The 12,725-nt window shown below is 45.7% G+C and overlaps 1 protein-coding gene and 1 long non-coding RNA gene across 2 annotated transcripts in view; both read left to right on the top strand.

Moving 5' to 3' along the window:
• The first annotated feature begins 1,283 nt into the window (after positions 1-1,283).
• On the top strand, positions 1,284-8,337 carry RIT1 (Ras like without CAAX 1). The gene is made up of 6 exons (XM_075563053.1): positions 1,284-1,396; positions 1,814-1,962; positions 2,094-2,150; positions 4,898-4,971; positions 5,214-5,405; positions 6,648-8,337. Exons 2-6 carry the CDS (start codon positions 1,857-1,859, stop codon positions 6,876-6,878), a joined length of 660 nt encoding a protein of 219 aa, XP_075419168.1. The 5' UTR covers positions 1,284-1,396; positions 1,814-1,856; the 3' UTR covers positions 6,879-8,337.
• Positions 8,338-11,633: 3,296 nt separating this feature from the next.
• The window catches only part of LOC142461268 (uncharacterized), a 9,433-nt gene continuing 8,341 nt past the window's right edge, over positions 11,634-12,725 (top strand). Inside the window, exon 1 of the long non-coding RNA XR_012786867.1 lies at positions 11,634-11,926. This is a non-coding gene — a long non-coding RNA (uncharacterized LOC142461268). The remainder of the gene's footprint in view (positions 11,927-12,725) is intronic.

Genomic DNA, 12,725 nt, shown 5'->3' with positions numbered 1-12,725 from the left:
TGCTGCGTGTTTTCCATTGTTGGGTTTGGTTGTTAGCCCACGCTTGTGACCCGTCATGCCAGCCCCCAGATGTGACTTGTGATCCATAGTCTTTATAAAAATCGTTTTATTGGGAGCTCTTAGAATAATCCATACATCCATTGTGTCAAGCACATTTGTGCATATGTTGCCATCATTTTTAAAGCATTTTCTTTTTATTTGAGCCCTTGATATCAGCTCCTTTTTCCCCTTCCCTCTCCCACCCTCATGTTCCCTCTCCCACCCTTGTGAACCCGTAATAAAATTGTAAAGGTCCATAGTTTTCATTGGCTTTGTTCTGGAAGGAAATTGCCTGGTCTTTTTTCTTTTTCATATTCACTTTCCTGGGTGATTTTTGTTTTTTTTTCTCCTGGGTGAGTAAAACAGCCAGAAAACGGAAGTTGCAGTCCACCCAGAGGCACCACAGAAAAAAAACCTAGTAATCTCCTTCCAGCACTGTTGGAAGGCACTTGGACACGCTGTCTTCTGATGACCCGTGTACTCGCCATGTGGGGTTTAACAGCAAGGGCGTTGGGTGCGCCCTCTTAATCAGAAAGGAGTGAAGGAAGCATTCTGGGGAAATGGAAGCACTGTCCTGAGCTCCGAAGGGAGTTTGTCCATTGCATTGCACAGCTGCTCTGCAGAGGGCTGCGGTGCAAGTGCCTCCAGTTAGTGCTGCTTGCCCCGTGCTCATTTACAGCTCCTCACTTGCAGGTGGTGTTTAAAACAGGAACTGTGGCCTTTACCCACTACCGCCGAGTCCAGTCTGACCCTAGGCCTCTTTACGGGCAACAAGTGATCACAAGTCTGCTGACAGCAACGGGCTCTGCATAGTGCAGCCCTGGCCAACACGGAACCGTCCGTAAGGGCGCAGACAGCCTCATCCTTGCCCCTGGGTGGCTGTGGGTTTAAAATGCTGACCTGAGGGTGAGCAGCCCAAAGCCAACCCCTCTCGGCCAGCACTGCGGGCCTTGGTCGTTCAAGTTTTGGTCCATGCAGCACCCTGATGGGGAGAAGCGGAGTTGAGGCCCACTCCGTTTCCTGGCAGCTGGGTACGACGGGATCTGGGGTTCCAATTCCAACGGGAAAACTTGGTGCCCATTTCCTCTCACTTGGGCCCGATTAGTTTTTCTTCACAGTAGCCTGTAGATGGCCACGGCAACACGACCCCGTACACTACAGCCGGGCCTGGGACGGGGCGGGGCCTGGGGGCGGGGCGACGCCGCCTCCCGAGGGACGTCGTGCGTGACGTCCGCCCCGCCCTCCCGCCGGTGGCGCCATCTTAGTCGGCCGGGGCGGGGCCACAGTCCGTGCGCGCGCCGCGCCGGGAGAGGGGGAAGACAGCGGCGATCGGCCGGGCTGTGCCGCCTGCCGGCCGGTACGAACAGGACTTCGTGTCGCTTAGAATGACGGCGGCGGAGGGAAGCCCCCTCCGGAAAGAATGGGGAGAGGGAGGACCCCGGCCCCCCCCCCCCCGTGGCCTAAGGGGTGGCTTTGGTCTCCTGACCTCTCCTGCGCCGCCGCCTCCCTCACGCCGCGGCGCCCCAGTCTGGGGTGGGGGCGGGGAAGTCAGGATTTCTTTGTCTTGTGTATTTTATTTGCTCCCCGAAAAGTGCCACCGGAAACCAGCGGTGTGTCCTGGGACTGGACTGCTCGGGGCTCGGGGGTTACCAGGAAGCCGCCGCGGAGAACGAGGAGCCGTGGGTTGGGCTGGGGTGCGGGGGGAAGGGCTGGGCACCGGCTGGAGGACGTCGCCCGACGTCTCCATCCTGGATGCAGTATTTTCTCCTTTCAGGTGGCTTTTCCTGGGGCACAGCCCCGGGTTCCCCTCCAGGACGATGGACGCCGGAGCTCGCCCGGCCGCCAGCTGCTGCAGCAGCCCCGCGGGGCTGTCTCGGGAGTACAAGCTGGTGATGCTGGGCGCCGGCGGGGTCGGGAAAAGCGGTAGGTGACGCTTCCCGTCGGCTTAAAGCAATGACCTCTACCGAAAACAGAAGAGCTACAGGCTGCTGCTGAACCGTTCTTCCCGTGGGTCACTTGGGGGCCGATTTTAACTCTGCTTTCTTGTTTTGAAGCCATGACCATGCAGTTCATTAGCCACAGATTCCCGGAAGATCATGACCCCACCATTGGTAAGTTGCATTACCATTTGGCCAGAGTAACCCCCGAAAGTGGCTTCTTTCGTGCGTGTCGGGGGTGAAAATGGTTTTGCACGATTTTTCTTAGGAACCTTTTCTGGTGTCTGCAGACTTACTTACCAACTGAGGGGTCAGCGATTGGTAATACTTACTGTTCCACTCACTCAGCCCTCTGGGTGCATAACCCATCTTTAGTTTGCCTTTGAGCATCAATGGGACTTCCTTTGTCTCGCCTTTCTGCTCACTACACTCTACTGTTGCCGGATTAAAGGGTGCTTGGTGGGAAACTTCTTGCTGTCACCTCTCTAAGGGTCCGATTTTGAGACTCTAACCATGAGTCAGCTGGTTTGAACTTCCACCAAAGGAAGCAGAAAAACAAGTCGATCCAGCCTGCTGAACTTGGATAACCTAGACACTGGGAGCCTGGACTTCTTTCTCTGGGTGCATTTCTTTGACTTCCTTATACCTGACGTTTGCTCAGAAGCCAGTCATAAACACCCATTGTTGGCGAAACCTTATTCAAATAAGGAAAATGTTCCTTTGTGTTTGCTCTGCTTCATTAAGTTGCTAGTCTTCAGAGAGAGGACAAATATTACTCTCATAACTGAATCATAGGATTCAGAATGACGTCTCAGGAATTATATCCTAGAGAAAAGACAAATGTTGGGGGGAGGGGCCACTGGTCTGTCATAAATGTACACGTTTTCAGAATGAGACTCTGCCCTGACCTCCAGTCTCTAGGGAGAACTTCCATTAGAAAGGCCTCTGGCTGCTTCAGATTCCGTGAAGCCAGTGACTCTCAGCTTTGGGTGTGATTGTTTTGGTTTTTTTTCAATAGATACTTAAGTGGATTGATTGGGGAAAAAAAAGTCTAAATCATTTTCATACGTGTTTTTCATGTGCCGCGTAAACTTGGAACGTCTTACAGGGATTTGACCTGTCCTCGGGCATTCTGGGAATAAAATCAGTTTAAGATCCTTGACCCGAGAGATCCAGAAAATGCTTTTCCTTCCTCTGAGTGAGAACTCTTGCATTTGTTTACTATAGTGGTACAGTTTGGTGAATCACTTTCTTTTTTTCTGACTTAGCAAATTCTATGTCTCTTCAGTTTTACTCTGTGCCAAGCAACCTGAGAGCGCTCGGTGACTCTGTAACGTGCCACACTTTGTTTCCCAGGTTTTGGGGGGTTCCGAGTACACACAGCAGAGCATACCCCAGTTCAGCACTTGGTACATGTGCAGCAGCCAAGTGATAATGATTACAACCTTTTCCAAAGTTGTTTTCCCCGTTGTTCCTCCCCCATTGACCAGCATACTTCTGCCCCATCAGCCTCCTATCTGATCTTTCCAGTTGCTTTTTGTCAATTTGGTTCCATATTTGTTTCAAAGTTTTGCCTGCTGACTGAAGAAAAACATTTTGCATTGTAACCCACTGCCCTGCAGCCAATTCCAACTCCAGTGACCCTGTGGGGCTCCAGAAGCACCCCCATAGGGTTTCCAAGGCTGTCTTTATGGAAGCAGGCAGGCTGCCACAACCACTTAGCAGTCTCAAGCCAAATCACCGCACCCCTTGCGACACTTACATGTAGAAGTATGCGTGGGGGGGATGTGTGCCCATAGGTATGCGTAGTGAACATGAAAAAATAGTGCCTCACCACATGTGATGTGCTCTGGTATTTTTTATTTTATGTTAAGTTTCTATCAGCTTTGGTCCTGCCCTCAGCCCACTAAATTGATTGCACAGTTCATTAATCTCAATGACTTATTTAGCTCGTGGCCTATAGTTTAGTGGACTCTTCATGTGTGAGGAAAAACCAGAGCCAAGGATCCCAAAAAACCTGTTCAGATGCTAGAAGAATGTAAGCCATTGTGTTTGAGCAGTTGAAACAGCAAGTTGACTTTTTCTCTCTCTAACTTTCTGTGTTTTCCAAGGTGACTCAAGTAGTATGGATGAAGAAATTTGCCTTCATAAAGAAGAAATTATAACAAAATGGAATGTTTATGAAATAGGCTCCCCCCCCACCCAGAATATTAAGATAAAAAACACTATAGGAAGTGGTTAAAGTACAGATTTTGAGACACAGCCTCAATTTTAATCCTGGTTCCACTATTGCTTCTGTGATTGGGAGATAGTTGATGTTTTCAATGTCTGTGAAGTAGGGATAACAACGACCTCACTAGAGTACTGTGACTGCTGGATGAGTTAGTCCATGCAGATTACTTACGTAATTACTTACGTGGTAAACATGTTTAATAAATGGTAAAATTATTTGTCCCCTTGGCCCAATTTTCTTAATGACCATCAGAATCCTGTTTTGGCTTAGAACTGTATGTGACGTTTTGTTGTTTAGCCATCTGTTCTTTCGTTCATTCCATTATTAAGTTATTTCTAGAGGACTCGCCTCAGGAGAGTAATGAGGCAAAGAAAGGAGATGGATGATGTTTGCCGCTATAAAGTTGAACAGTCTCAGAATCCATGGGTAGGGTCATGACGAATCAGAATTGACTTGGTAGGCGAGGGTTTCGGTTTTTCTAAAGGATATAGGTAGAGTTTTATAACTGGCCTCAGTGCCTGCAGGGGGAAAAATTGTGGTTGATGACATAATTGCCTTCATGCTTCCTGAGGAATTTAGGGGGAAGTAAGGAACCTGGGTACAATGTAGTAATACTCCACCAGGGTGCGAAGGAGGTATTTATTCCCGTGTTTATGGCCTGAGAGTACACCTTTCTTCCCTCCTGTAGAAGATGCTTATAAAATCCGGATCCGGATTGATGATGAACCTGCCAATCTGGACATTTTGGATACAGCCGGACAGGTATTAAATCCCAGCATACTATGAGTAAAGGCTTTTTCACTCTAGGGCAGGGGCGGGAAGAAGGGGAGGGAAAGTCTTTGGCAGAGAGGATCACCAGTCCATCTCTTTTACTGTTTCATGCACTCTCACTCAGGACAGCAGGTAACCGACATCACGGAACCTTAATCTGAACTAAATAGCTAGTGTGCGTACCGCTCTAGATTGCATGGATCAATTCATTAATGACCCTTGTGTCCCCCTAGGCAGAGTTTACGGCCATGCGGGATCAGTACATGAGGGCAGGAGAAGGGTTTATCATCTGTTACTCCATCACCGACCGTCGAAGTTTCCATGAAGTTCGAGAGTTCAAACAACTTATTTATCGAGTTCGACGCACCGATGATACCCCTGTAGTTCTTGTGGGAAACAAATCTGACCTAAAACAGCTCAGGCAGGTAAGACGAGAAGAAAATGCACCCTATGGTCTGGTGGGAGTTTTACTTACAGGCTACTATGTCTTCAAATTTAGAATTAAGTTCTCTCCAAATCCGAGGGTTTTCCTGTGGGCTTTTGTTTTGGGTGTTTACCTGGATTCTTGGAATCTGTTACAGGACAGACTCCACAGGGGCTTAGTATATGAAGAATCATGGAATGTTCCTTTCCTAAGTCCTCCTTGCTGATGATGGGGCTTGTGAGCCCTGGGAAGGGATAGGGAGAGTGAGAGGGAGGATGGCGTTCCTTAGGCTGTGGGGCCCTTCAAGTTAGCAGTGCTGCGGCCGCCGCACCCTGGCTGAGAGGGAAGCGTAGCGGATAAGCACGTGTGTAGCATGTGCAAGCAGTGAACGGTGCAGTTTGTGGACGCTGTCGAATGGTGATTACATTCATAACGCTTCCCAGCTAATCCTGGTTTGAAAAATCTATTTTGAGATTCACATATAAAATGCTCATTGCCAGGTTTTTTACTGTAGCAAAGAAGTAGAAATAGTCTCAGTGTCCAATAGTAGAAGTAATTCTTTTCTTTTTTGAGGTTTTGGATTTTGTAACTGACATATAATTCACAAATCATGCAATTCAATAATTCAGTCCTATACTAAGAAGAGTTGTACAATCATGACCACAATCAATTTTAGAACACCTTCATTCGTATACTCATAGTTACTAGGAGTTCTTAATGGTTTTTGGCATTAGAATTTAAATATACATCTCTGCCCTTTTGTTCTTTAGAATGAATGAAAACTGTCAGATGAAATAAGATTATGTATTCAACATCTATTGCTATTCCACCTTTCCAAAAGTTATCTTTAAAATAGAAATCATAAAATTTGAAGGCAGAAGAAACGTTAAAGGCCATGTAGACCAGCCTCCCAAGCATTACCCAAAAAAAAATCACTGTACTCTGTCTACACATATCTCGAGTTGACAATCTTGAATCCTCCTGTTGCCATCAAGTTGATCCCAACTCAAGGCGACTCCATGTGTGCAGAGTACAGCCGCCCCCCAGAGGCGTCAAGACGATGGCCTGTCTCCCCCAGCACCTCTGCATGGGTGTGAGTCCCCAGTCTTGCGACTAGTAGGCTAGGACTTAACCATTTCTGCCACCCAAGGAGTCCTCTCTTCTGTCACCTGCTTTATTGGTTGCTTGTAACCGTTTTCCACTGTTCACACTGAACATTTTCCTCGCGTTTACATTTTTAAAGGTCACCAGAGAAGAAGGACTGGCTTTGGCCCGAGAATTCAGCTGTCCCTTTTTTGAGACGTCTGCTGCTTACCGCTACTACATTGATGATGTGTTCCATGCCTTGGTGCGGGAGATTCGCAGGAAAGAAAAGGAGGCAGTCCTGGCCATGGAGAAAAAGTCGAAACCCAAAAGCAGTGTGTGGCAGAGACTAAAATCTCCGTTCCGGAAGAAGAAGGACTCAGTGACTTGAAGAGAGGCGTGGGGTGTTGACCTGTGACCTGCAGTCTTGAGTCAACGCAGTCCAGTAACCAAAAGGAGTGAGCATGGCGCTTGCTCTTTCGCCTCTTATGACTGCTCTTTCAAAAGTTACTGATGAGGGAGGGCCATGCCTGCTCGGCGTTTCCAATGATGCGCTGTTTAATAGTATCGTCTTAGTTCTAAGTCTGATGTATTAATGCAGTGGAGCACTGTCTTTTAACTTGTCACCTTCGATCAAATCTGATCCACCAATGTTTGGGGTTCCATAGCTGATCTCGGTTCATCGGTGCAAATTGCTGATACCCGGGGAAGTGTGTACGCCAAGGGTTTGATTACACTCACAAGAGGGTTATTTTGCTATGCAACCTTACTGTCTTTCCACTTCCATTTTCTGGGACTGTCCTTGAGAAGGAGCTCAGTCTTTTTTACTCACACTGTTTCCAAGGTCAACAGTTCAAACCACCAGCTACTCTGTGGGAGAAAGAAGAGGTTTTCTAGGCCCATAAAGAGTTACAGTCTGGGAAAACCCACAGGGACGCTTCCAGCCTGTCCTGTTAGAGTCACTGTAAGTCAGAATCAACTCGATGGTCTCATTTGTTTTTTTATAAGACAGAACAATAATTGTATCAGGAAACTCAATGAGATAAGTGTGATCAAAGTTCAGGAAATAACTGGAGCTGATTCCTGCTGCAGTTTATGAAGTAATGAGATTTTTGGACAATCAGACCATATACTTGTAGGGAATTGGTTAGGAAAAGCTAGGACCAGATCAGCATTGCCAACAGGAGGCTGAGATTTCCAGGAAGCATTCAGTCAGCCCATAGAAAGCTATGGGATGAGTGAACAAGCAGAAGCACCTGCTATATCCATCGACACTTGCTCCCTGGAGGGGATTTCACCTTCTCTTCTCAAGGGAGCTGTTTGGGGAATGACTGATGGCTAAGCATTTGTTTCAGCTGAATTCATGGTGTGCACAGTCGTCTGCCCAGAAATGCAGCACCAGTACATTTCCACCCTTTGCTTCCTAGTGTTTTCTCTTGCTTGGAGCCTCCGGCCTTTCCTCAGACTGCCTTTGCTGTGCAGCGGAGATAGCAGGGGGATTGTGTATGTACCCCTCACTCTGACAGCCACTGGACTGTATCCAATGGATCAGCCTTGCAACTGTAAAATTCTCATAGGTTGTGTTTCCTGCTGACGATGCCTTTACCAGGACCTGGTTCAGCTCCCTCAGGTAGCTCCAAGCCCTGACAGAGTGTAGGCTGCGAGAACACTGCTTTGCTCATTGCCCGGTGAAAAACTATGGACCTAGGAGAAACCCCTTTAAATGCTTGTGACAATTCCATTTTGGGGCCCAGATTATCCTGATAACCAAACCTGGTATGTGTGCACATGAAATGCAACAGTCTCTGAGTAATGTATCATGTCTGGAACATTAAATGTCATGGAAGCGGGTTCTGTGCTTGCTTTAAACTAACACGGTGGCTTTGTGTAGCAACTGGTACCCTGCAGTTCGGCTACTGCTTGTACCTTTCAGCAGAGACCAGGCTCGTCACACTCTTCCCAGAAGCAATGGTAACTTCTGGGTTTAAAGGAAAAGAGCTGCTAGTGGTTTTTTTGTTTGGTTTTTGTTTTTGTGCATCTTTAAGTCCTTAGTGTAACAAACAAGAGAAAAAAAGAAAAAATTTTTTTAAAAAACCTAAAGAAAATCAGAATAGGTAGAAATACATAGCAAAGAAAATCCATCTTATAAATTATACAAAGGAATAGTGTGTCCTACTTATTGAAATTATATGATGATTTAACCCAATTAACATTTTTAAAATTTTATCATTATTTTAGCTTTGAGTAGCTGTCACTGTTAAAACTCACTGGAGACATTCTTGCTATCAAATTGATCATGTCTTAGGTTAGCCCCTCATCCCTGAGTACAAGAGCCAGAAATCTAGCAACCTTAGCACTTGGAGAAAGCATGCAATTCTGTGACAGTCTGCCAGCACATTGACATTAGCCTCGAGCCTTAGCTTCTCATTCCTAACGGACAACAACAGCTCTGCAGAGAGCATTGCCGGAAGGATCTGAGACAGGGAGGGATTTGTATTTAAGAGAAATACTTCTTAAGATAATTGCTGTCATGTTATTTGATCCTTGGATTAATTAGTCTTATCAAATAGTACTGAGAATTCTATACATGGTGCCAGATAGCATGTAAGCGTTTAATAAGTGGAAGTCATAGTTATATGGTAGGTAATTTTAAAGCTCAGTATCACCTTATCCCAATTAAAAAGGGCATTAACATCATGTACTGCCTGGAACTTTGGAGAGCAAAGTATTCAGGGAAAAGTTGGAAGGCACAGAAACTTGCGGTTCTTACAAAATCAGTAAATTACAAAATTGGTAGGCATAAGCTAGTGCCTAGCATTGGCTGTTTTGAATTCAGAATGGAATCTATATACACATATGTATATATTTTTTAAATTTGGTGGTATATTAGCAAGAATTGGCCTGTGATGTTCGGGGGTTGGAGAGAGATTTTTTTTTTTAATATGTGCCCTTGCATGTGAAGACAGTTTGTATGATATTACCAACCTTCTATACCTCCTTGGGTTTTTCCTCCACTTAGCTGTGAGTAGGAATGTTTGGGCTCCTTATTTCAAGAGGGTCACTTTAAGGAGGAAAGGAGAATACTTTGAGACCTTATGTTCTGAGAAAAAGATTCATCACAATTCATCCACCCTGTAAATAACATCCTGTCCCTCAGCGAGAGTTTCTCTTGGGTGGGGACACAGGAAAACACATTTAAGAAGAACCTCTACAAGGAGACATAAATCAACACACAGGCTGAACAGGTGTACAAGGGAGAGGGGAGTGTACCCGCAAATACATGTAAGTATGTGAGGACAGTTGTACGTGTGTAATTTGCTTGTCTGCAAATAAATTCACAAATGTGGTAAAATACACAGGATGTAAAGTTATGGAAACTAACACGGGACAGAAAAACCTGTCCCTTGATCAAGCAAGTGCACACACACAATGTTTGAGAGTGAGAACAAGCTTCCTGTGTGGGAGAAGTCTGCCAGTTATTGAATTCCACAAAGATGTTGGCAGACTTAGTTTGGACAAAAGGAACGCATGTTTGAGTCGGTCGTCATCCTTTATGAAATAGATGGATGATTATCAGTGTGGTCACTAATTGAATCATCAATCAGAGAGATGATACCTGTTTTCTAATGTCACCTTTTAAGATTGATAATTACGGTAGATATACTTATGAGCCCCTTTGGTTCATTAAGGAGCCCTGGTGGTTATCTAATGGACTGCGATTAGAAAGGTCAGCAGTTCAAAACCACCTGCGGCTTTGCTGGAGAAGGGCGCTCTTCTGCTAACAGTACAGCCTCAGAAACTCCCATGGGAGTTTGTCCTATAAGTTGTCCAAAAGGTTGCTGTGAAGTAGGCTTGGTCTCAGAGGCAGTGAGTTTGGTTTGGGGGATAGGTCATTGTACTCCAAATTATGATCCCTGCTCTGGAGCTTAGAAATAATTTGTATATGCAAAACAAGTAGATTTTGTGCTTCAATTGGGACTTTCAGATAAGGGAGGAGTCACTGTGTCCTATTACGTTTTTAAAGGGGCTGGCCCCGTAAGCACTAAAGGTAGAGGTGAATAATTGAAAGATTGAAATTAATCTGGGTGGCATCCTGGGTATAAAATATGTGTGACTTGATATTTCTCATTCCTAGTATTTTTATTGATTTTAGTCTTTAAAAAATCTTGAATAAGTTTACTAAACTGATAAAGAAATGGAATTTTATAGCCTCCCCAAACTCCATCTTGAGAATGATGAGATAGACATTCAGACTGCTATTTCAGGAGGCTGTGTTCAGCTGGGTCGACGAGAGAAACAAATCCAGTGACACTCACAGATGTGTAAGAGAGAGCTTTGTATCCAGATGGAAGCCTGTGTCAAGCAGCATCCCAGCCCAGGCCAGATCAAGTCCATAAGTCTGATACCAGTCTATAAGTCTGATATTGATACTACCCCAGAAATCCCTTTTCAGATTCAGGCAGCAACCACATGCAATGATGCAGAATTCAGGGAGATGACAGGCTGGTGGGCGCAGAAGTGTATGCACCATTGGTGGTGGGCACATTTCCAGGGCTCTGGCACTTGGTGTGATGTGGCTTCAACAGGAAGGTGAAGCAGAGAGGGAGGGGAGGTTCGGAGGACCTTATGAGAAGGCCACACCCACAAGGAGGTACAGGCTGTGACCAGATGGACAGGCTAGACTGCCCCTTCACTCTATCAAGTTGACAGGAAATTATGTAACTACCACAGAGGCCTTGTTAATTTTGACAAATGACTTTAAAAAATGGTTCGGTGCCCTGAAAATATTGGATATGCAGTAATCCTGCATTTGCTCAACGCCAAGTTAAAATTTATTCTCAAATTGCTCCCCCTACATTTATCAGCTCAGCTGGAACTGAAATTTAGGTGTTATAACCTTATAGGGAAGTAGTCAGAACTCTTGGTTCTCTAATTAAGGAAATTATTCACCCTGTTCTTAAAATATCTCTAAATGTGCTCCCACTGCCAAATTTAATTTTGTTTTTCTCCCTTCTCACTAAAAATGGCTGTGAATTTAATCTCCCTATCATCTATTCTTATGCTAGTATAAATTAGAATTAGTACATTAAGAAAATTGCAACTATTTATTTCACTTGCAAGTTTTAACAAGTGGTTTTCGGTGAAAGAGGGGGCTGGGGGGGCATTTTGTTGCTATTCTTGGCTTATTAAGTGTGTTTCCCTCAGGGGCTGTCTACCTGTTTGGCTAGATCCACAGGTGCTGCCCATCATATAGCTAATGCTGCCTTCCATCTTACCTCTAGAAAAGACGTTCTCTTGGGAACTGTTGGCGTGGGAGCCATTTGACATCACTAGAAGCCTGGGAGCAAGTATGGCCCGGCAGAACCAGGATGGAAAATGCAGTCAGACTGCATAAGTGAGCCCCTTGCTGGGCTGCATTTCACTTCACTGATGCAGATGGTAAGAACAGGGGCGTGGGGGGTGTGTGTGTGCCAGTTTCCTTGAGCTAAACAAGTTACTTAATGAAATTCCTACCTCCTGGCCTCTTCGGAAGGGTGTGCCCTTGATTGGGAAGGTAGGGCAGTAAACAGGCAACGTAAGAGAGAGCAAGATCACATTGAAAGTTGAAGACTTATATTGGGTGGAATTCCACCGTGTCAATTTCTTGACATTTTAATTTGAAGAGGAAGGAAGATGTCTTTTGGTACAACAGAACAGGCAAGAATCATGCATGTAGGGCCTTCAGTGCAGGATTTGAGAATGGGAACGTCAAGATCGTATTGCATTCTACCTAAGATGGGCCCTGAGAAGCAAGCTCGGGGTTAAGGGACAACCCAGGACGGAGGTGTAGCAAAGGACCAATGTAAGGAGGAGCTAACTGAAAAGAAAATCTTGAAGGCCTTTCTGAAAATGCGTTCTTAGGGGCCCTTGAATTGGTTCCAATGCTAGGGACTCTAATATGCCAAGTCCAGCGCCATCCTCACAGTGGTTCTGTTTGAGCCACTCTTATCAGTCCATCTCACTGAAGGTCCTGCTCTTCTTCATGGACCCTCTCCCGAGCACGATGCCCTGTTCCTGATAACATGTCCAAAGTGTGTGAGATGAATTGGCACCATCCTCATTTCGAAGAGGCGTTCCGGCGATACTTCTTCTAAGACAGAATTGTGTTCTTGTGGCAGTCCGTGCTACTTTTAATATTCTTCCTCACCAACGCCATCAATTCAAATGCACCCAGGCTTCAGGCTCCCCGATTCGTTGT

This window comes from Tenrec ecaudatus, chromosome 1 (assembly GCF_050624435.1).
Source record: "Tenrec ecaudatus isolate mTenEca1 chromosome 1, mTenEca1.hap1, whole genome shotgun sequence".
NCBI lineage: Eukaryota > Metazoa > Chordata > Mammalia > Afrosoricida > Tenrecidae > Tenrec > Tenrec ecaudatus.
This window is presented reverse-complemented; position numbering and strand designations above follow the sequence as displayed.

Coding starts and splice junctions, on each gene's coding strand:
- RIT1 (XM_075563053.1), top strand. CDS start 1,857: ATGGACGCCGGAGCTCGCCCGGCCGCCAGCTGCTGCAGCAGCCCCGCG. Junction 4,972..5,213: donor TTTTGGATACAGCCGGACAG/GTATTAAATCCC, acceptor GTGTCCCCCTAG/GCAGAGTTTACGGCCATGCG. Junction 5,406..6,647: donor ACCTAAAACAGCTCAGGCAG/GTAAGACGAGAA, acceptor ACATTTTTAAAG/GTCACCAGAGAAGAAGGACT.